The sequence below is a fragment of the Erinaceus europaeus genome, chromosome 15, assembly GCF_950295315.1.
Source record: "Erinaceus europaeus chromosome 15, mEriEur2.1, whole genome shotgun sequence".
NCBI lineage: Eukaryota > Metazoa > Chordata > Mammalia > Eulipotyphla > Erinaceidae > Erinaceus > Erinaceus europaeus.
In genome coordinates this window covers 19,462,489-19,485,706 of record NC_080176.1, presented here as the reverse complement: position 1 = coordinate 19,485,706, position 23,218 = coordinate 19,462,489, and the positions used below count along the sequence as shown (strand labels likewise).

Below are 23,218 nucleotides of genomic sequence, written 5' to 3'. Positions count from 1 at the left end.
GTGACTGTTCCCTAGCATGGCATCTGACAGCCTGGAGGCCGCCCATCCTTGTAGAAGCCCAGATCTCTGCCCCTGCCCTCACTCCTCAGCACCCCACTTGGCTTGGGTCTCACAGTTCTTAACTGAAGCTGGTGCACCCCACCAATGCCCGCCCAATGGCCGGACCCAACAGACTTCCTCCCTATCTCACAAGCTCTTTTGTGTCCTGGTGATACGAACCACACCCTCCTTCTGACAGTCAGCCTCCCTGCTATCCCTCCCATCTTGCTGGGGCCACTGACAGCCCGATCCAAATCCCCAGCTCAAAGACTGTAAGGCTCATTCGGGCCTCTTCTCTCTTACCCAATGTCCTCCAAATCCACACTTCCACTCCTCTCAAATCTCCTCACTTTTTCAACCTGCAGTTCTTTCGAGAGTCTTAGACATTTCTGACCAAGTGCCTAATTAGTTTCTTTTTTAAAATTTTAATACCAAATTTACTGCTCCCAATGGCCATCCTCTCCAATTCTATTTTATTAGGTTGTTGGAAAAGTCACAACACATTTTTACATAGAAAAACAGAAAAAAGGGGGCTGGGTGGTAGCGCAGTGGGTTAAGTGCACATGGCTCAAAGAACAAGGACTGGCTTAAGGATCCTGGTTCGAGCCCTCAGCTCCCCACCTGCAGGGGGGGATTGCTTCACAGGCGGTGAAGCAGGTCTGCAGATGTCGTTCTCTCCTGCTGTCTTCCCCACCTTTCTCGATTTCTCTCTGTCCTATCCAACAGCAATAACAACAATAAATAGCCTCCAGGACCAGTGGCTTTGTAGTGCAGGCACTGAGCCCCAGCAATAACCCTGGAGGCAAAAAAAAACAAAACAAAACCCACAAACAAACAAAAAACAGAAAAAATACACAACATTTCCAACACCCCAGTATTTGACAGGATAGAAAGAAATTGAGAGTGAAAGTCGAGATATAGAGGACAGAGAAGCGCCTGCTATGTGCTTCACCGCTGATGAAGCTTGCCCCAGGACCAGGCGGCGGCACACCTGATTAAGTGCACACCCGGTTAAGTGCACACCTGGTTAAGCGCATCACAGTGCTCATGGATCCTGGCTCAAGCCCCTGGTCCCCACTTGCAGGGGGAAAGCTTCAGAATGGTAAAACAGGGCTGTGGGTGTCTCTCTCCCTCTGTATCTTACCCTGCCCTCTCAAACTCTTTGTCTCTATCCAATAATAAATAAATAAAAAGATTTTTTTTTAAGGTTTGTCCTTCTATATGTTAACTCTTTTTTCAGCCACCAGGTTCCAGATGCTGACATGATGCCAACCTGACCTTCCTGGACAGACAAGCCCACCAATGTGTCCTGGAGCCCTGCTTCTCCAGAACCCCACCCCACCAGGGAAAGAGAGAGACAGACTGGGAGTACGGACCGACCAGTCAACGCCCATGTTAATCGAGGAAGCAATTACAGAAGCCAGACCTTCCACCTTCTGCACCCCATAATGACCGTAGGTCCACACTCCCAGAGGGATAAAGAATAGGGAAGTGGGGCTAGGAGGTGGTGTACCTAGTTAAGTGCACACATTACAGTGTGCAAGGACCCAGGTTCAAGCCCCTGGTCCCCACCTGTAGGTGGAAAGCTTCATGAGTGGTGAAGTAAGGCTGTAGGTGTCTCTCTCTCCCCTCTCAATTTCTCTCTGTGTCTATCCAATAATAAATAAATAAAATTTAAAAAGAAGAAGGAGGAGGAGGAGGAGGAGGAGGAGGAGGAGGAGGAGAAGAAGAGAGATGGGCTGTAGCACAGCAGGTTAAACGCAGGTGGTGCAAAGCACCACCTAAGGATCCCGGTTCGAGCCCCCGGCTCCCCACTTGCAGGAGTGTCACTCCACAAGCAGTGAAGCAGGTCTGCAGGTGTCTATCTTTCTCTCCCCGTCTCTGTCTTCCCCTCCTCTCTCCATTTCTCTGTCCTATCTAACAACACCAACAATAATAACTACAACAATAAAACAACAAGGGCAACAAAAGGGAACAAATAAAGTAAAATAGAAACGAATAGTAAAACTATCAGGGGAGTGGATGGGATACATAGTAGTAGAAATTGTGTGGAGTTGTACCCCTCTTATCCTATGGTTTTTGTCAGTGTTTCCTTTTTTATACATAAAAATTAAAAAAAAAAAAAAATCAAAGAGGAAAAAAAAAAAACAGTTTGCCCTACAAGTGGGGAGTGGTGGCTCCAACCCAGGTCCTTGCTCGTGATAATAGGCGCCGCCAACCAGGTGCACCTCAGCCCGGCCCTCCTTGTGAGGCTCTCTGATCATCGCTGCAGCTCCTCTGCTCAGGCTGACTTTTCCAGCAGACCAAGATAGCAGCCCAGGAGGTGGCGTAGTGGACAAGGTGTTGGAGCCTCAAGCATGAGACGGAGAGTCTGATCTCCAGCATTAGACATGGCAGAGTCCCGCCCTGGCTCTCTCCTCTTTCTCCTGATTAGTGAAAAAATACTTGAGTAGTTTGGGGGCGGGATACACAAAAGGAAAGAAACCAAGCACCAAAGCTTCCTTCAGTGTGCTGGGGGCTGGGTGGGTTCGAACCTGGGTGGTACCCGTAACAAAGCAGGCACACTCTCCAGAGGGGCAATCTTGTCCCCTGCCTTCCAGCTCTGAGAACAAGAGCACCCCGACTGTGCCGTGACCCTGCAGGCTCCTCTGCTACCCGGTGGGGTCAGGAGAGGCGGCTGAAACCAAATGGCACGGAGCCGCCCCAGCGGTGGGGTCTGGGCCAGAACTAAGCACTGTGGCTCTAGGAGGCCTTCGTGTGGCTTCTGCTCCTCAGATCAGGTCTAGTAAGGCCCTAGAGCAAGAGATCTGCAACCTGGGCAGTGGTGTAGTGGGCAAAGCATCGGGCTCTCAAGTCCGAGGTCCCAAACCCAATGCCTGGAATTACAGGTGCCAGAGTGATGTTCTGGTTCTCTCTCTCTCTCTCTCTCTCTTATAAATAAGCCTTAAAAAGAAAAGAACGTGGGAGTCAAGCAGTAGCACAGCGGGTTACGCGCATGTGGCGCAAAGCCCAAGGACCGGTGTAAGGATCCCGGTTCTAGCCCCGGCTCCCCACCTGCAGGGGAGTCGCTTCACAGGAGGTGAAGCAGGTCTGCAGGTGTCTGTCTTTCTCTCCCCCTCTCTGTCTTCCCCTCCTCTCTCCATTTCTCTCTGTCCTACCCAACAACGACGACATCAATAACAACAACAACTACAACAAAAAAACAACAAGGGCAACAAAAAGGGAATAAATATTAAAAAAAAAAAGGAAAAGAGAAAGAAAAGAAAGTGGTCCAGGAGGTGGTGTAGTAGATAAAAGCACTGGACTCTCAAGCATGAGGTCCTGAGTTCTATCGCCGGCAGCACATGTGCCAGTGATGTCTGACTTTTTCTTTCACTCTCCTATCATTCTTCATGAATACATAAAGGGCTCTCTCTTTTTTTCCCCCGTTACTGGTGCTTCACAAATTCTAGGTGACTGCCCCCCATCTCCAGATAAAAACAGAGATAAAAGATTAAGAGAAAGATACCACAGCACTGAAGCATCCTTCACTGTGGCAGAGCCAGGCTCGAACCTGGGTCACGCTGGTGACAAAGCCAGGGCACTGTCTGGGTGAGCTATCTATCCTGCCAGCCCACTGCAGCGGCCTCTTACTCTCCCTGCAGGAACTGGGGCCCCTCTCCAAGTCCTCCCTGCAGGCATCCACTTCTTCAGAAAACAAGCATGATGCCAGCCCTCTGCCTTCAAAATAGAGACCGAAAATCCCTACCCTGCCCTGACTGTCTTTTTGGCATCTCCAGGCTTCACTTGTTTGAATCAACTTTTTCAGAGAGAGATAAAGGGGCAGGGCACCTGCACGACAATGTACTAAGGACCTGGGTTTAAATCCCGGGTCCTCATCAGCCGGGGCGGTAAAGGGGAACTCCAGGTGTCTTTTTTCCTTCCCGCCTCCAGGGTTATCACTGGGGCTTGATGAGGGCGCTATGAATCCACTGCTTCTGGAAGCCATTTTTTTCCCCATTTTTATTGGATAGGACAGAGAGAGAAAGATAGCTACCTGCAGACCTGCTTCACCACTCGTGAAGCTTCCCCCCTTGCAGGTGGGGAGCTGGGGGCTCGAACCTGGATCCTTGTGTGGGCCCTTGCGCTTCACACTATATGCACTTACCCGGGTGTGCCACTGCCCGGTCCCCCAGGTGTCTAGCTCTACTCCCCTTAACCCCTCAATTTCCCTTAAAAAAGAGAGGGAGAGTGGTTCGGGAGGTGGCGCAGTGGATAAAGCACTGGATTCTCAAGCATGAGGTCCTGAGTTCAAACCCTGGCAGCTCATGTACCAGAGTGATGTCCGGTTCTTTCTCTCCTCCTAGCTTTCTCATGAATAAATAAATTCCAAAAAAAGGAAAAGAAAAAAATACTTAAAAAAGGGCAGAGGGTAGATAGCATAATGGTTATGCAAAGTGACTCTCGTGCCTGAGGCTCCAAAGCCACAGGTTCAATCCCCTGCACCACCATAAACCAGAGCTGAACAGTGCTCTGGGAAAAAAAAAAAAAACCTTAAAAAAGAGAGAGAGAGGAGGAGAAAGAGGGAAAGATAACACACTGAAACTACCTCTTATGCTATGGGGGCCAGGCTTGAACCCGGGTCTCGAGCATGGCACTAGCCAAGTGAGCTCTCTCTTTCTTCCTTTCTTTTTTTTACCAGAGCACTGTTCAGCTCTGGCTTATGGTGGTGCGGGGGACTGAACCTGGGACTCTGGAGCCTCTGGCATGAGAATCTGTTTGCATAACCGTTATGCTATCTACCCTGTGCCCATTTTTTTCTTTTTTTTTTTTTTTAAAGATTTTATTTATTCATGAAGAACGATAGGAAAAGAGAAAAAAACAGACATCACTCTGGCACATGTGCTGCCAGGGATTGAACTCAGGACCTAGTGCTTGAGAGTCCAAAGCTTTAGCACTGCGCCACCTCCCGGACCACTCCAAGTGAGCTATCTCTATGGCCATGGCCCACTGAGTCTGCGTAAGCAGACCCACGCTCACCTCCCCAGCTGCATACATCTACCACTCCGGCCTGCGGGCTCTGCCCGAGTTCAGGCCCAGTTCGAGGGAGGCTATCCACAGTGCACCTTAAGTTCTTGGTGTTGTCTGTCCTTTTCTTTCGCTTATCAGTTGGTAATCACAGATTGGTTGGTTTTTTTTTCTTCCTCCAGGGTTACTGCTGGGGCTCGGTGCCTTCACTACTAACCCACTGCTCCTGGGGGCTATTTTTCCCCTTGTTGTTTATCCTTGTCATTATTATTATTGTTGTTGGATAGGACAGAGAGAAATTGAGGGGGGAAGACGACAGGGGAAGAGAAAGACACCTGCAGACCTATTTCACCGCTGGAGAAGTGAGTGATGCCACTGCAGGTGGGGAGCTGGGGACTCAAACTGGGATCCTTACACTGGTTCTTGCACTTCACGCCATGTAGGCTTACCCCACTGTGCTGCCGCCTGACCCCCTAATCACAGATTCTCACTTAGGACTCAACTGTCTCTCTCTATAGACCAGAAGCTTTTTTTTAAAAAAAATATTTATTCATTCCTTTTTGTTGCCCTTGTTATTGTAGTTATTATTGTTGTACAAAGGAAAAGCAAAAATCAAACTGAGTTCTAAGCAAAAAAGTCCTTTGCTACCAATGTGACCATTTAATCACCTGCAAATATCTGTCATACATTAAGAAAAAGGTTTGAGGGGCCGGCTGGTGGCGTACCTGGTGGAGCGCACATGTGACAATGCTCAGGGACCCAGGTTTGAGTTCCTGGCCCCACCTGCAGGGGGAAAGCTCCACAAGTGGTGAAGCAGAGCTTTAGGTGTCTCTGTCTCTCTCCCCCTCCCCCCTTCCCTTCTCGATTTCTGCCTTGTCTCTACCCAATAAATAAAGATAGTAAAAATAAAATAAAAAATTTAAATTGTCTTAAAAAAAAAAAAAAAAGCTTGAGGGGGCCGGGCAGTGGCACACGCGGTGAAGCGCACACGTTACTATGCGTGAGGACCCCAACTCGACCCCCTGCTCCTCCCCACCCCCACCTACGGGAGGGATGCTTCACAAGCGGTAAGGCAGGTCTGCAGGTGTTACTCGTTCTACTTCTCTATCCTCTGCTCCCATTAAAAAAAAAGGGGAGGGGGGTGACCACCACCAGGAGTGGTGGATTTGTTATCAAGGCACCAATGCCCGATGTTAGCTCTAGTGGCAAGTAACAATGAAAGTGAAGAGAAGAGAAAAGAAGGAAAGGAGTGGGCTGGGGGCACTGGGTGGCGGCATACGCACCGCACACACAGCTCCTGAGCAAGTACCCAGGTTCAAGCCCGAAATCCCCACCTGCAGCCGCCCCACCCCATAAGTGGTGAAGCACTGCTAAAGGTGTTTCCCTTTCTCTCTACCTCTCCTTCCCTCTCAATGTCTTTATCTATCAAGAAAAGAAAGAAAAAAAAAGAAAAAAAAAGAGGAGGAAGGAAGGAAGGAAGGAATAAATAAATAAATAAATAAATAAATGGAGGGAGAGGCTTGGGCCCAGGAGGCTGTGCAGTGAATAGGGCACTGAACTCGGAAGCATCCCACGTGTCAGAGTGATGCTCTGGTTCTCTCTATTGTTAGTAAATAAAAATTTTTTTTAAATGACAAAAAGAAATAGACTTGGGACAGCCTGGGAGGTAGCTCAGTAGGTAAATCGCCTGGCCTGTGAGCATGAGACCCCAGAGGGATGCTCTGGTTCTGCGGGCAAATGTGTTATGAATGAATGAGTGAGTAAGAGAGAAATAGGTTTGGGGCTGGGAGACAGTTCACCTGGTAGAGTGCACACCTGGCCTTGACCACTTCACTACCATGTGGGAATTTCATGTATAGGTTTCACACATGGTAAGAAGGAGCAGTGCCGTATGTCTCCTGTCTCTTACTCTCTACATATAAGGGGGAGGGGGAGTCTCCCAGGAGAATAGTGGAATTGTGCAGACGAGAAGCCCCAGCTAAATCCTAGTGGCAAAAAAAAAGAAAAAAAGAAAAAAGAAGAGAAAGGGGGTCGGGCAGTAGCGCAGCAGGTTAAGCGCACGTTATGCAAAGCGCAGGGACCAGCGTGAGGATCCCGGTTCGAGCCCCTGGCTCCCGACCTGCAGGAGAGTCACTTCACAGGCAGTGAAGCAGGTCTGCAGGTGTCTGTCTTTCTCTCCCCCTCTCTGTCTTCCCCTCCTCTCTCCATTTCTCTCTGTCCTATCCAACGACAGAAACAGCAATAATAACTCAACAACCATAAAAAATAAGGGCAACAAAAAGGAAATAAATTTATAAAGAAAGAAAGAAATCAAGTGGTCTGGGAGGTGGCACAGTGGATCAAGTTTTGGATTCTCGAAAATGAGGTAGAGTTTAATCCCCAACAGCACAATCTACCAGTGATGTCTGGTTCTGGTTCTTTCTCTTCTCTCTGCCTATCTTTCTCATGAATAAATAGTCTTTTAAAAAAGAAAAAAAAAGTGGTCCAGGAGGTGGCTTTGGACTCTCAAGCATGAGGTCCCGAGTTCGATCCCTGGCAGCACATGTGCCAGAGTGATGTCTGGTTCTTTCTCTCTCCATCTATCTTTCTCATACATAAATAAAATCTTAAAAAAAAAAAAAGTGGTCCGGGAGGTGGTGTAGCAGATAAAGCACTGGACTCTCAAGCATGAGGTCTTGAGTTCAATCCCCGGCAGAACATGTACCAGAGTGATGTCTGGTTCTTTCTCTCTCTCCTCCTATCTTTCTCACTGATAAATAAATGAAATCTTTAAAAAAAAAAAAAAATACAGTGTTCCAGGAGGTGGTGAAGTGATAAAGCTTTGGACTCTCAATCATGAGGACCTCAATCATGAGGAGTTCGATCCCCAGCAGCACATGTGCCAGAGTGACGTCTGATTCCTTCTCTTTCCTCCTATCTTTCTCATAAATAAATAAAATCTTAAAAAAAAAAAAAAAAGGAAAGAAATGGGCTTGGGCTGGGAAGACAGCATAATGGTTCTGCAAAAGAACCTCACAACTGATGTTCTAAGCTCCCAGATTCAGTCCCCACCATAAATCAGAGCCAAGCAGTGCTTTGGTCTCCCTGTGTCTCTTACTCTCTGATAAAATGATTAAAAGGTAGTTCAGCTTTGAGAACAGAACTCAGGAGTTGCCTGCTTGAAGCTGAAGGTTCAATGCACCAGAGTGGTGCTCTGGCTTTTCTCTCTTCCTCTCTCTTGTATGAAACACTCTGACCTCATGAAATAAACAGAAGGAATTTGTTATACTGGGAATTTCTGCCTAACTCCTTGGGAAGAGAGCTTTCTATTCTCCTTAACAGCCACACAGCCTGATCTAGCAGCACACAAGAGCTAGCGACTTTTATGCAACTTTGTATATTTTCCCAACAATGTTGCATACAACTAACTCCATGATTCTCACACACACACACACACACACACACACACACATCAGATCATCTCCTTACAACTTACCTGTGGGTCTCGGTGGAGACTTCTCTCGTTCAGGGAGTGGTGTGACGGGGGAGCCCGCAGGCCTCTCTGGCGCAGGCTCCTCCACAGGTGTGGGCAGGGGTGCAGGGACATCTTTGGGGGGTGGTGATGCTGAGGGGATAGCTACTGGCTGTTCCTCTTCCTCGTCTTCAGAGGAAGACTCTGAGGAGGAGGAGGACGACGATGATGAAGAGGAGGAGGAAGAGGAGGAGCTGGACGAGCTGCTGCTCTCGGAGTCTGATGTGCTGTCATTTTCACCATCTGAGTCGGCATACAGAGAACATTTGGAGGACGAATCGCTTTCCTCATCCTCTCCTGGAAATCCAGAGGGGGCAATCAGGCAAATCAGGCAAAGACCCCTCACTTTGTCACGCTGACTGCTAGGGACATCTTGGGCTCCGTTCTAAGAGCCAGTAAGTCCTACTCTCAAGGAGTTAGAAATGCACCTGACTAGTTCACAGGATGCTAACCCTCAGGAGGGAGGAGTAGGGAGCCGGAAGGCCTGGCTTCTGCCTGGAGCACTGGGGCAGGGAAACCGGAAGGACAAGTGGGATCCCACACAGCAGACACGGGCCATGGGCACCAAAGTGAGGAGAACAGGGTACAGCTGGAGAGGGGCAGGAACCTGCTCCAGGTACTGTACCCTTCCCCAAAGTCTCACAGACTCAGCCTGGAGGACACACTCGGGGTAAAAGCTTAGAGGACACTGTGTGGGGAGTCGGGCGGTAGCGCAGTGGGTTAAGTGCAGGTGGGGCAAAGCACAAGGACCGGCATAAGGATCTGGGTTCGAATCCCCAGCTCCCCACCTGTAGTGGAGTCGCTTCACAAGCAGTGAAGCAGGTCTGCAGGTGTCTGTCTTTCTCTCCCCTTCTCTGTCTTCCCCTCCTCTCTCCATTTCTCTCTGTCCTATCCAACAACAACAACAAAACAACAAGAGCAACAACAAATAAAAGGGAATAAATAAATATTTAAAAATATTAGGGAGTCGGGCGGTAGTGCAGCGGGTGTAGTGCACGTGGCGCAAAGCGCAAGAACTGTCCTAAGGATCCCGGTTCGAGCCCCGGGCTCCTCACTTGCAGGGGAGTCGCTTCTACCTTTCTCTTCCCCTATCTTCCCCTCCTCTCTCCATTTCTCTCTGTCCTCTCCAGCAACGATGACATCAATAACAACAACAATCATAACTACAACAATAAAACAACAAGGGCAACAAAAGGGAACAAATAAAAAAAAAAAAAAAAGCCGATGACACAGTGCGTTGTGTGTGCGTCTGCAGACGGTAAAACTTCTAAAGTGTAGCGCCAGCGCCGCAGCGGCTAATGCGAGGCACTCACAGGTAAAGCAGCTAAAGGACTAAGAAAATGGGGGGGGGTTCACTCAGCTGAGCACTCAAAGTTACCATGCCCGCAGACCCAGTTTGAGCCCCCACTCCCCACCTGCACAGGCTTCATGAGTGGTGAAGTAAGTCTGCAGGTGTCTCTCTTCCCCTCCCCTCTCCCTCTCTTTAGGAGAAAGGCAGGATTTGTAGAAACAGAAAGTTTGTTGGCAAATTCAAGAAACATTCAGGTGGGGAAAAAAACTCAACCTAGGATGAGAGCACGGCGGGCATGAAGGTCTTGCTGCATAGACACCATGCTACCTCCCTGGCCATGGAGTTGTCGATGATAAAAGAGACTTCCTTGGGAGTCAGGCGGTATTGCAGCGGGTTCAATGCACGTGGCGCAAAGCGCAAGGACCGGCATAAGGATTCCGGTTCGAGCCCCCGGCTCCCCACCTGCAGGGGAGTCGCTTCACAGGCGGTGAAGCAGGTCTGCCGGTGTCTGTCTCCCCCCTCTGTCCTATCCAATAATGACGACATGAATAAAGACGACATCAATAAAACAACAAGGGCAACAAAAGGGAATAAATAAATATTAAAGAAAAAAAAAGAGAGAGACTTGCTGAAGGTGATCTGGGAGGTGGCACAGTGGATAAATCACTGGACTCTCAAGAATGAGGTCCTGAGTTCGATCCCCAGCAGCACATGTACCAGAATGATGTCTGGTTCTCACTCTCCTTTTTCATTATTAAATAAACAAAATCTAAAAAAAGAGAGAGAGTTGCTGAGGGGCCGGATGGCGGTGCATCTAACTGAGCACACGTTACAATTCACAAGGACCAGGGTTCAAACCCCCAGTCTCCAATTGCAGGGGGGGAGAAGCTTCGCAAGTGGTGAAGCAGGGCTACAGGTGTCTCTCTGCTTCTTTTTTTTTTTTAATAACTTTCTTTTTTTTTATATATTTTTTATTTTATTTATTTATTCCCTTTTGTTGCCCTTGTTGTTTTATTGTTGTAGTTATTATTGTTGTTGGATAGGACAGAGAGAAATGGAGAGAGGAGGGAAGACAGAGAGGAAGAGAGAAAGATAGACACCTGCAGACCTGCTTCACTGCCTGTGAAGCGACTCCCCTGCAGGTGGTGAGCCGGGGTTCAAACCCGGATCCTTATGCCGGTCCTTGTGCTTTGCGCCACCTGCGCTTAACCCGCTGCGCTACAGCCCGACTCCCTGTCTCTCTGCTTCTCTCCCTCTCTATCTCCCCCCTCATCTCAATTCCTGGCTGTCTTTCTCCAATAAATAAAAAAGACAATTAAAAAATAATAAAAGTTGTTGAGCAGCGGGTGTGCAGGGCTTTACACCCTCCCTCCTCCTCAGCAGGTGGTCCTGCCCTCTGCTTCAGGCCCCCAGATCACTGTGCTCAGCATTCCAGCCTCAGCGCGGTGCCCTGACCATCACATAGAAGAGCTCGTCTTTCCCCAGTTGCCCCCACGCTGCCCCATTAACCTAGTTTTTCCTCTTTAGAGGCTGCATCTCTATCTAGGGTACTACTCACTGTTTGTCAAATCTCCACTCCCTCCACGTGATCACAGAACCACAGCGGCTCTGCGCACACGTATCTCCCCAACAGCTCCAAACGCTACCCGGCGCTAAGTGGAAGCTCACTATACATCTCTGAACAAGCGGGTGAAATGAAAGACTACACTATGTACACAAGACCTTAAAGAAGGGCCAGGTGGGGGCACACCTGGCTGAGTGCACGTTAAGATGTGCAGGGACCCAGGTTTAAGCCCCTTGGCGGCCTCCTGCAGAGGGAAATCCTCACGAGTGGTGAAGCAGGGCTGCAGGTGTCTCTCTGCCTCTCTTTCCCCTACCCCCTCGATTTCAATAATAAATAGAATTAAAAAAAAACACGCTTCAATGAACAGAACTGTCTGGTGACAGTAGCTGTGGAGGGGAACTGGAGGCACCGCTCAGTGGCTGGACTTTAAAGGCTGACCAGCGCGCCAAGAAAAGGCCCCATCTGGGGCAGCGGAGGGACGGCATGGTGGCTCCGCAAGAAAACTTTCAAGCCTGAGGTTCCAAAGTCCCAGGTTCAATTCCCCGTACCACCATAAGCCAGAACTAAAGCATTGCTCTGGGAGAAGGAGGCGGGCAGGGGGAGGGAAGAGAGAAGGGTGGTCTGGGAGGTGGCACAATGGATCAAGTATCGGACTCTCAAGCAGGAGGTCCTGAGTTCAGTCTCTGGCAGCACATGTGCCAGAGTGATGTCTGCTTTTTTCTCTCCTCCTATCCCTCTCATTAATAAACAAATAAACAAAATATTAAGAGAGAGAGAGAGAGAGAGTGGAAGGGAAGGGGAGGGGAGGAGAGGGGGAGGGAAGGGGAGCTCAGTCTGGCAATATCCACAACCGGCAAGACACAGGCTCCTGTTCTCATGATTTGGAGAAATAAGAAAGCTCTGTGGCTGGAGGAGATAGTATAATGGTTATCCAAACAGACTCTCATGCCCAAGGCTCCCAGGTCCTAGGTTCAATCCCTCACACCGCACACCGTCATAAGCCAGAACTGAGTAGTGCTCACGCAAAAAAAAAAAAAAGAAAGAAAGAAAGAAAGAAAGAAAGGAAGCTCTGCTGGGTGTCTTCAGAGGAGAGCCACACACATCAGCAGCGGAGGGAGACAGGACAAAGGGTCTGGGTGTGGGAGCCCCTGCTTGCCTGGGCTGAGGGTGCTAAAGGGTGTGAATGAGACAGCGCTCTGGGGAGACACAGGTGGCGGATAAGGTCAGGAGAGTGTGGCTCCGGACAGGGCAGGAGAGGTGGCTGAATCCCCGTGCCCCGCCACGCTGGAATTGCGCCCTGCTCTGCCTCTGCTCACCGTCTGACACCTCCGTCTCCTTTTTCGCAGTGTCCATGGCTTCATCACGGTCTTCGTCCTCGTCATCTTCTTCCTCGTCCTCCTCATCCTTAAGGAAAGTGGCAAGTGGGGACTCACAGGAGGAGGGCTGGGGGTGGGGAGGAGGAACGTGGGCAGCAGCAGGCTTCCGGCCCTCACCTTCTCCGAGGAGGACTCCTGGGACGCCTCCTCCCCCTCGCTGTCTAGAGCAAAGGACTTGCGGTGCTTGCCCTGGGTTTTGCCTCGCTCTTCGTCTCGCTTTGGGGGCTTGGTCCCCGGGCGTCCTGGCTCTCCCGCCTCCTTCTCGCGCTCAGGGTCTAGACACAGTGAGTTAGGGCAGTGTACCATCAACATGACAGTCAGCACCAGCCCGCTGTGACAAGAATTCTGCCTTCACCACTGCTCATCTGCCCGACAGCCTCCCAAGACAGAGCTCACTCACAGACAGGAGGAGCGGCTCGGCAGAGAAACGCAGAAACCCCTGTTACTTCCTATCTTACATGGTATGAAATTCATCACACCCATTTCCTCTGTCACCATTCTGGAGTGGGAGAGAGAGCTAACTGGCCAGGCCTGGTCCAGGAAAACAATACTAAAACCAGCGAGGCTGTAGGGTGATGATCTGAGTCAACAAGGAAGTGTCTCAGCCATGTAAGCTGTGGACCCAGGGTGTGGGCTCAGACAAACGGGCCAGAAGGTCAGAGCAGGATCTTGTGCACTCAATAGCAAACGTGGACAGGCGACCCGTTTAACCTTGAAACTCTGGGATTCTATTAGAGATGCTGAAGTTACCAACCATCATTGAATCGGTGCACAACATAAAACAAAAAATGGAAACTGGTGTACATGAATAAGAACAGGGAGTCGGGCAGCAGTGCAGTGGGTTAAGCAGATGTGGTGCAAAGTGTGAGGACCGGCGTAAGGATCCCAGTTCGAGAACCCGTCTCCCCACCTGCAGGGGAATCGCTTCACAGGCGGTGAAGCAGGTCTGCAGGTGTCTGTCTTTCTCTCCCCCTCTGTCTTCCCCTCCTCTCTCCATTTCTCTCTGTCCTATCCAACAATGACGACATCAATAACAACAACAAAACAACAAGGGCAACAAAAGTGAATATGTAAATATAATAATAATTTTAAAAAAAGCACGACTTCCATGCTTCAGACATCTGAGGATACACAGGTTCAATTCCCAGCACTGTCGTATGCCAGAGCTGAGCAGTGTTCTGGTCTCTCATAGTAAGTAAACAAATCAGGAGGCCGGCAGTGGCGCAGGTTAAGCGCAGGTGGCGCAAAGCACAAAGACTGGCGTAAGGATCCCAGTTCAAGCCCTCAGCTCCCCACCTACAGGGGAGTCGCTTCACAAGCGGTGAATCAGGTCTGCAGGTGTCTATCTTTTTCTTCCCCCTGTCTTCCCCATCTCTCTCCATTTCTCTCTGTCCAATCCAACAACAACAACAACAACAACAACAATAATAACTACAACAATAAAACAACGAGGGCAACAAAAGGGAATAAAAAAATAAATAAATAAACAAATCTTAAAAAATAGGGAGTCGGGTGGTAGTGCAGCGGGTTAAGCACACGTGGCGCAAAGCCCAAGAACCGGCATTAAGGGTCCCCGTTCAAGTCGCTTCACAGGCGGTGAAGCAGGTCTGCGGGTGTCTCTCTTTCTCTCCCCGTCTTCCCCTCCTCTCTCCATTTCTCTCTGTCCTATCCAACAACATCAATAACAACAATAACTACAATAATAAAACAACAAGGGCAACAAAAGGGAATAAACAAATAAATCTTTTAAAATATATAAATAAGTAAAACAAAGAAGCAGAGTTGGGCAGCAGAGGTGTGCTGGGCCCATAAAAAATAAAGAAAACGGAGGAGGACAGCAAAAAATTGCTCACTTGGATACAGTACTGCTTTGCTCAGATTCGAGTCTAGGCCCCACCTCCTAAAGTGAATGAAGCTTCGGTTCATGCTGTGGTTTCTTTCACTCTCTCTCTACCTCTGTCTCTTTCTGAAAAAGTCAGCCTAAAGAGATAAAGCCCCAAAGACAACCAATTTTTTTTTTTTTGGAGGGGGGGATGGGATCATCACAACTCCAACCCTGTCTGACCCAGTCAGACCTCCCAAAACTGCCTGTGTTAACCCTGGGCCAAAATCTCTACCGGGCAAACTTGCCTTGAAGACATCCTCAGCCCTCTCTCCCTGCCTCTTGCCTCCCTGGCAGGCTCTCAGCAGCTTTCCACCTTCACTCACCATCTTCGTCTTCCTCGGCAGGAGTGGAAGGTCGGGGCCTCTTCTCTTCGCTGGCCTCTGAAATCTCTGATGGCTCTTTTCGCTTTACCTGAGGCGTGGGGAGAAACGGTCTGTGCAGAGGGCAAACACTGCCAGTTCCCAGACAGCCCTTCACCTTCTCCCCACCTTGCCAAGCAAGACCAGAGTGTACCTTGAAAGAAGGCAGCCGCAGGGCACCTCGGAGCCCAGACCCAAAGGTGAAGGCCTCGATGCCCGTGGTTCCCCCGCTCTTGGCCCAGTCGACGAGGGACACTAGGCCTGGCTCCTTGAGCTTTGTCTTCTCTTTATCCTCCTCCTTGGCTTGCTGTTTGGCTGCGTTCTGGAATGGCTGCAGGCAGCAGGGGGACTAAGCCCCAGAACCCAGGTGCTCCCTCCTGCCTCCTGCCTGAGAACTACCCCCAGGCCCCAGGAATAGAAAAATGCATCTACTCACTCCGGTTTGGACGCACGTCTACGCCACGCCTCCCCCGCCGAGCCCCTCACACCCACTGAGCTCAGAGACCTGCTCACTCACTTCAAACACTTCGGGCCAGCTATTACTGCTCCCTGTTCTCAGAAGGAGGAACTGAAGCCCAGAGAGACTCAGAGCCCTTTTCCACAGCAGGTGAGTGTGCAGCAGCGCCCAGACCATGCTCTACTGGCTGCCAGGCCCGGGCCTTCCCACCACTCCGTGTGCTCCCGGCTCCCTGCCCCACTGCTGCCTCCTGCTGCTCAGGTCTAGGCCGAGCTGTGTGGCCTGGAGAAGCCAGAGGCCAGATTCCCCCAGTGGAGCCCCGGGCAACGCCCTCACCTTGGCCTTCTCCTCCTTGCTCTCCCACCACTGGTCAAAAGCTCCGAAGGCCACATTCTCCACCATCTTGCGGTTGAGGTCACGCTGCATGATGCTCTTCATCTCCTGGACGAGGGTGGCCAGCACTCGGCCCACAGTGCCAGCCGACGGCAGGGCCTTGTGCTCTGCCAGCTCAGCCTCCTCCCTGGTAGGCAGCCGGGCCTCCTCTCCTGAGACGGAGGAGGAGGGCAGGGGCTCGGCTGCTATGGGCAAGGGCAGGTGGTAGGCCTCCCGAGAGTATGCCCCTCGGCCTTCTTGCCCTTGGGAGTACAGAGCATAGGGTAAGCCATAGGGTGTCTCTTGGTGGGGCGGGAAGGGGAGGAAGGCCTCCCCGAAGGCCCCTCCAGGGAGGCCAGTGGAGGCGGCAGTCAAGCCCTTGCCCTGCCGCAGCTGGTGGAGCCGAGTCAACATTTGGGTCTGCATCTGGAAGGACATGGGCATGCCCCCCCACTGAGCCCCAAGCCGATCCATGAGCTCCAAGGAGTTCACGAAGTCGTAGATATGGGGGGGTGGCGGCGGCGGGGGCGGCGGGTACTCGGGTGGCGGCGGCCCATCAGGTCGGGGCGGGAGGAGGTAGGCAGGCTGGTGTGGAGGGTAGCCGAGGGGCAGGGAAGCGAGGTAGGGAGGGGGCGGCGGGGGCGGTGGGGGAGGCGGCGGAGGCTGCTGGGGGGGTGTGGGAGCCGGTGGGGGCGAGCCGCCCCTGTCATCATCCGAGATCTCCATGTCCTCTCCTGAAGAGCATGGAGAACCCTGTGGGGGGGAGCCCGGAGGGGGGGGGGTTAAAGAGAGCACCAGCCTGTCCCAGGGCTTATCCTCAAGTCCCCACACTCCCATCTAGCCCCGTCTACCTGCCCCCCACCCCTACCTCACCTGGTTCTGTCCGTTGGCCTTTGGAGACTCGCGGGCAGCCCCCGGTTCCCCACTCCCCGCAGGTACGACATCCTCAAAACTCGCCGGTGCCGGAGGGGGCGTGCAGGGTCCATGACCTGAGCCGGAAGGCACCTCGCTCCCTGAGTCCCGAGTCCCGGGGCCCGCACTGCTGTTCTCTTCCTCCTCCTCGGTGTCTGAGGCCAGGAAGGAGAACTTGGAGCGCTGTTCCTTCAGCAGCATCTCGATGCGGGAGTCCAGACTGCTGTGCTGAGCGAAGGGCACGCTCTCGTTGGTGGTCTCAGGGGCTGGGGAGCCTGAGCGGGCAGGTGAGGGCGGGTGAGGGGAGGTCCGAGCTTCTTCCCTCTCAGGGCTGGGCCCCCCACCGCCTCCACCTCCACCAGGTTCTGGGGGCTCTGGTGGTGGGGCCTCTGAGGCAGGAGGCCGGTAGTCCTGGTCGGCGGGCCGGCCAGGCTCAGGGGGCAGGTAGGAGGTGTAGGACGGCGGGAAGCGCTCGGCTGGGTTTTCAGCAAAGGTGGCGCCCGGGGGCTCCTCTCGGGTGGCCCGGCGGGGTGGGTAGGAAGCATGGCGTTGGTAGCGGTTCCAGCTTTCATAATATGCAGGGTAGTTAGAGTCGGAACCACGAAAATGAGAGGACGAAGATGAAGACGAGGAGGAGGAGGAGGATGACGAAGACAACGAGGAGGACGAGGAGGAGGAAGAGGACGCGGCGGTGACTGCGGTGGTGACAGGGATGGCTGCAGACGTGGTCGTGGGGGCTGAAGATGCAGAAAAATGGTGGCGGGAGAAGGAATCCTGGTAGCTGTTCTCTGACCGTCGGGGCTTGAAAGAGGTTGAGGTGGTGCTGAAGAGAAAGCGCAGATGGCGTTAGCTGGGCTCAGTCTCTGCCTACCCCAGACCCCGGAGTCTGGATTCTCAACACCCAAAGCTCCTCCACACAGCCCCAAGGGGAGACCCGGACAGAGTAGTTAAGGGCTGAAGGGGTTCCCAGACACAGAGGAAGCCGAGGACAGGAGTCTGATGGCCAAAGGCACAGAGCAGTGAAGCTGATCCCTCTTACAGGGCTGTTCTTCCTTCCCAGGGGCCACCCCCAGAATCTGGGGGGATCCAGAGGGTGTTTACTTTGCACCTGCTGGAGTAGGCAGAGTCCTGAGAGTAGGGGGTGCTGCCCCGAGAAGTATAGGGGGTTCCTTGGGATGACTGAGGGGTGAACTGGCCAAAGGAAGATGGGGTATCCTGTCGGCTGCCAGAGAAGCTTGTGTCCTGGGAGCAGGGGGTGCCATTGCCAGGAGTGCCCGCGACAGCACTGCCAGTCGAGTAGGCAGCCGTGTCAGAGGAGGAGCGGCGGCGGGATTCAGTCTGCGGGCAGAGAGGAAGAGAGCTCAAGGACCAATGGCATGTGTGACAGCCTGCCATGGCCTGAACCAAGAGCCCCAGCCCCCTGACTTTTGACAGTGTCCAGGCATCTCTCAGCAGCTCTACCTGCAGTTTGCTGTGAAATCAGAATTGCTCCAAGCAGGAGGGCACGTTGCAGGGCAGTGGCAACCACAGGCGCTTACCGTCTCGGCAGCTGCACCCTGGAACTTCTCACTCAGGGCCTTTCCCCCCGTGGGCACCGTCTGAGGGGTGTAGGAACCATTGACTATCAGCTCGTAGTATTTCATTCGTTGCTGTCCTGGGGGGAGGAGAGGAAGCCAACAGTCAGGTGAACGAAGCAAATCTGTCCTGAAGTGCTACTCTTTCCTGTGTCTTTCTCGGGTGTCACGTCTCCTACTATTTTTTCGAGCCCTTATTTGGAAAGTTTATATATTTAAATATATATATATATATATATATATGTATTTTTTTTTTTTACTGGACAGAAAGAGACAATTTTGAGGGAGGATCGAGAAAAAGGGAGAGAGAGAGAGAGAGAGAGACACCTGCAGCACTACTGCACTGATGGCAAACTGGGGGTTTATACCCTGGTTGTTGCACTACTTTCAAACCTCATACTGCGTACCTACCCAAAACAACCACGGGCAACATACTGTGTGACATTTCTGTTTAGAAAAACACCTATGTGTGTCTTTACACTGGACAATCACCAAGCGAGTGAAGCCTCAGTACCCTGATTGTAGAGACTTAAGGAAAACCGATATGCACAAAGTCAGAGTTAGTGGCAAAGTTGAATTCAGACCCAGGCGTACAGGAGTACAAGAGCCCGACGTGCTCTTCACCCTAGAAGTGGAAGGTGACAACATAGCAACTTGAAAGTCCCAAAAACCCAGCCCACAGTTGAATTTTATGCCTGTTACCTAACCTCTCAAAAACTGGAGTGAGGGAGATGTCAAAATAGTACAGCACAGAATTTGCTGGCCTGTGAAAAGTGCCAGGTTTGAGACCCAGCAGCCAGAACTGAGTGGTACAGTCAAAATAAAAATAAATAAAACAAATGATGGGAGAGGAAGGGAATGCAAAGTTTAAGAACCATGAGATTGAGGGGCAGGGGTGGTGGCACATTCAGTAGAGCACACGTGTGACAGTGTACAAGAACCCCGGTTCAAGCCCCCGCTCCCCACCTGCAGGTGGGAAGTTTTACGAGCAGTGAAGCAGGGCTGCAGGTGTCTCTCTCCTTCCAATTTCTCTGTCTCTATCAGAAAAGAAATAAAAAATAAATATATGGTCACCAGGAACGATGGAATCGTTGTGCAGGCACTGAGCTACAATGATAAACCTGGTGCCGATGAGTAAATAAACAAAGAGATACAACAGGTTATTAGGTTACTAGTCCTCAATTGCACCTGCAAACAGGCTAATGGGAACCAACAGCTGCTTCCTTTAAAGGCCTCTGCACAGCAGGACACAGTCTCCACTGCTTACTATCGCTCCTTAATAAGGAAGCCCAGCCTGAGCTTGGGCTACTTACTATCATCTTTATTCCTGTTGTCTTACAAATACACCCAGGTACTCAACTACAGGGCACTGCTTCCACCCTGCTGAAGAAAACACAAAATCCTCTGTAAAATGCTGGCTTCAGCAGCTGGAGAACTAACTAGCTCTCTGCTGGTAGAGCGACCGACTATGCCCGAGGCTGCTGGTTCAACCCTCAGTGGCTCATGTACCACAGTGGTGCCCTGGCTTCTCTCTTTTGAATGTGGAACTTTCTCTCTCCTCATATGAAATACATCTCTTTCCGAATCCTGATTTCAGAAATACATCTGGCTTCAAGAGTTCCAGCAGGAATCACCTGTGCGGACCCAAAGGACCTTTGCAAGCACTTTTTTTTTCCTGCTGGGGCCTGACCCTGGACAGCAGGCAAGAGAGACCTCACCTTTGATGTCCAGCTGAGCGTGTATGATGTTGCCCATGACGGAGGTAAGATGGAGGTTTTTGACCGTTTCTTTGGCTCCCCGGGTGCTGGTAAAGAGCACGCGGGCCAGGCCCAGGTGCTTGCGCGTACGCGGGTGCAGGAGGATCTCGACCTCCTCCACCTCACCATACTTCCGGCACATGTCCTTCAGGAAGGTCTCCCGCACGTTGTCATTCAGTCTTGCAAAAGTCACTTCCTTGAGGGGGATCTGTCCGATATAGAATTCATCCAGCTGGGGAGATGTAGAGAAGACAGGCGTTAACAGGGTCTCAGCACTGACCATGTGCACCCAGGGACACTTGAATGGCTGGGAAGGTCACGGGAATGGTAAAAGGAGTCCCAAGGAGGGACCTATCAATGTCAGCCCTCCACTTCCCAAAACATCTCCTCCCCATGGGATAGCTCTAACAAATCACAAAAGAACTGTATAAACTGAGGACTAAGCGTACACAGAAGGAACTAGTAAAAGATAATTCATTACTGCAACTCTTCTCAAGTGACTACCATGGACAGGGCACTAGGACAAAGGTAGGGAGGAAAGATTCCTGCCCAGAATGGGACGCCAAGCAGACAGACACAATCACAATAGTGGCTCAAGAGTCAGCAGAGGTGTAGACGGGGTGTTAGGGAGCCTGGAGGAGGAAACCCTTCTTCAGAAAGCAGGGCAGAATTCACAAAGACGTCACCTGTGGTGGGCTCTTCAGAAAAACGGGAGTTTACAAAAATGACAAGGACGCAACATGTTTCTAGGAACTAAAGAGTATAGCAGCATAGGACGCAGGTGTGCAGTACTAAGGAAGAAGAGAGGATTGGCCAGGGTAACACTTCCATGTGCTAACACACAAGACCAGGATCTGATGACAGAAATAAAGTAACAGTTAAAACCCCCAGACCAGTGATGACAGTGTGTACTATAAAGTAAGAGCAGAACCAAAGAAATAAAAGGAATACAACAGTCTGCACTAGAGATAGCAACAGAAACAGAAAGATTAAAACACATTTAGAGAAAGACGTCAGCAGGATTTCACAACATTACGTCAGAGATAAAGGAGAATCAGAGGCTGACTCCCAGGTTTCCAGCATGTTCAGAAGGGCTATCATTCATCAGTGGAAAGAGAAGAGAATTAAGACGTAAGTACGATTTCCTTTCTATCTCTTGTATTTATGAGGCCGGCAATGTCTCCCAGTAGATCGGGTTCCTCCCTCAGATATAGAAATCCTGAGTTCAAGAGACTGATGTGGGCTGGAAGTGAGAGATCTGGAAGTCATCGAGGTGGCTCACAGGTGAGAAAGACACTGTCCAGGCAAAGTGCACCAAGTGAAAAAATAGCCGTGTGGGCACCTTGCAAACAGTTAACTTGGAAAGAAAGAATTAAGACTAAAAATGGTGAAGGAATCACCTGCTTTTTCCCTAAACAGGGGAACAGAACTGCTCGGAGGAGTCAAGACCTAACCAATACCCAAAGGCCAAAGCCGAGCGTAAGGCTCTGAGGGCCCCAGGCTGGAGCCCCTGGCTGTGTCATTCCCCCGCAACTGTTGAGAAGCTGGGGTGCCGCACCAGGTCAGCACCACGGGGTGCACTGTGAGAGGTCACGAAACAGAACTTGGCCCTGCTGCATCTTTCAACTGCTCATCCACACACACACACACACACACACACTTGCACCCCTTTCTGTAGGGTTAAGGGGAAAGTCGGGGTGCCTTTTGGCATAGAAAAATCCATCTTGACACTCACGACAACCCAACCGGGCGGCCCCGCCTGTCACTTGGCTGTGCTCCCCGCACAGCCTGCAGCCTCCACACCCTGCAAGGCCTGCCCCACCTGGACACCAGCAGACACACATACCTTAAACTTGGGGACAGGGAGGGAGAAGTCTCTGTTTTTAGTCCTGACATGGCAGCGGGGGTCTTGAAGGTCTTCGACGGGTATATACTTCGAGTCCTAGGAAGGAAAGCAGGGGTAGAGGGGTAAGCGCCGGGGGAAGGCGGCTGGACACCGAGTCCACTGCGAGACCCCGCCGGCGGGCGGCACCCACGTTGACGCTGAAGTGGACTCCGTCGTAGCGGTACACCTTCTGCGAGGGCCTGCGCAGGGCAGGGTCCAAGGCAGGATCCACGATGAGCTTGTAGTTCCGCCACTGGAAGCTCGGGGCCTTCTGCCCATCGCCCCCACCTTCTTGATCCATCGCTGCTCATTTACCCTGGTGGGAGGGAGCAGGGCCCAGGGGCTCAGGCTTGGGCTCCACTCCCCTCGCGAGCGGACCCCCCCCCCCCCGCCCCAGCCCGGGGCTCGCTCATCACCCCGGTTTCCGCAAGCCCCCCCCCACCCCGAGCCCAAGCGCCCCGGGTCGCCCTTGGACCCTCGACCACCCCAACACCCCATTCTCCCTCCAGCTCCCGACTGTCCCCTCCGCCCCCGGGCCCGGCTCGCGCCCCCTCACCTTCCCGCCCTCCGGGCTCGCGCCCCACTCGGCCCCCAGCGAGACCCCTCCCCCGCCCCGGCAGGCCCCGCCCCCGCCCGCCCCCTCACCGGCCAGCGGCCCGGGCCGAGCCCGGCTCCCGCTCCCACACACCCGCTCCCGTCCCCGCGCCCCGATCCCCCGGCCGAGAGGTGGCACCGCTGCGGGGCGTTGGAAACACCGCGAGACCGAGCCCGAGACCCGGCTCCGGCCCCGAATCGGGGCGGGGGGTGGGGGCCCCGCGCGCCGCTGCCCTCTCCCGCCCCGGCGCGCGCGGGCCCCCCATCCCCGCGCACGCGCGGCAAGGCCCCACTCACCCGCTCTCGGCGAGCGGCGCCCCCTCCCCCCACCCCGCGCGGCACCTCCGCGGCGCGAGGCGGCGGCGGCGGCAGCGCGAGACCCGGCCCCGCAGCGGTGGCGGCGGCGGCGCCCCCCCACCACCACCTCCCCGGCGCGCGCACCAAACACCACCGCCACCTGCGCGAGGCCCAGCGGGCACGGCGTCTACATTCGCACTTTCGCCATGGGCGCCACCAGGAGACCCGCGGGGCCGAGAACAGCTTCTCCGCGGTCGGCGCCCTGCAAGGCTCGAGAGCTGTGTCCCCGGGAGCCTGGAGAGGGGCCGCATCCCCCGGAGACTGGGTTTCACGGCGAG

General features: G+C 52.5%; 1 protein-coding gene across 7 annotated transcripts in view; it reads right to left on the bottom strand.

Moving 5' to 3' along the window:
• Window positions 1–23,218, bottom strand: part of SETD1A (SET domain containing 1A, histone lysine methyltransferase) — a 30,035-nt gene extending 6,817 nt beyond the window's left edge. The window contains exons 1-13 of one of the 7 annotated variants that reach the window (XM_060173092.1): window positions 23,080–23,218; window positions 22,141–22,305; window positions 21,951–22,046; window positions 20,066–20,336; window positions 18,312–18,427; window positions 17,882–18,111; window positions 16,735–17,596; window positions 15,826–16,614; window positions 15,187–15,363; window positions 14,997–15,084; window positions 12,906–13,063; window positions 12,729–12,816; window positions 8,522–8,854 (exon numbers count right to left, since the gene is read on the bottom strand). In XM_060173092.1, the coding sequence (XP_060029075.1) occupies window positions 8,522–8,854; window positions 12,729–12,816; window positions 12,906–13,063; window positions 14,997–15,084; window positions 15,187–15,363; window positions 15,826–16,614; window positions 16,735–17,596; window positions 17,882–18,111; window positions 18,312–18,427; window positions 20,066–20,336; window positions 21,951–22,046; window positions 22,141–22,290 (3,358 nt within the window). In that variant the 5' untranslated portion in view covers window positions 22,291–22,305; window positions 23,080–23,218. The other 6 variants (XM_016191277.2, XM_060173095.1, XM_060173093.1 and 3 more) reach the window with 6 other exon arrangements.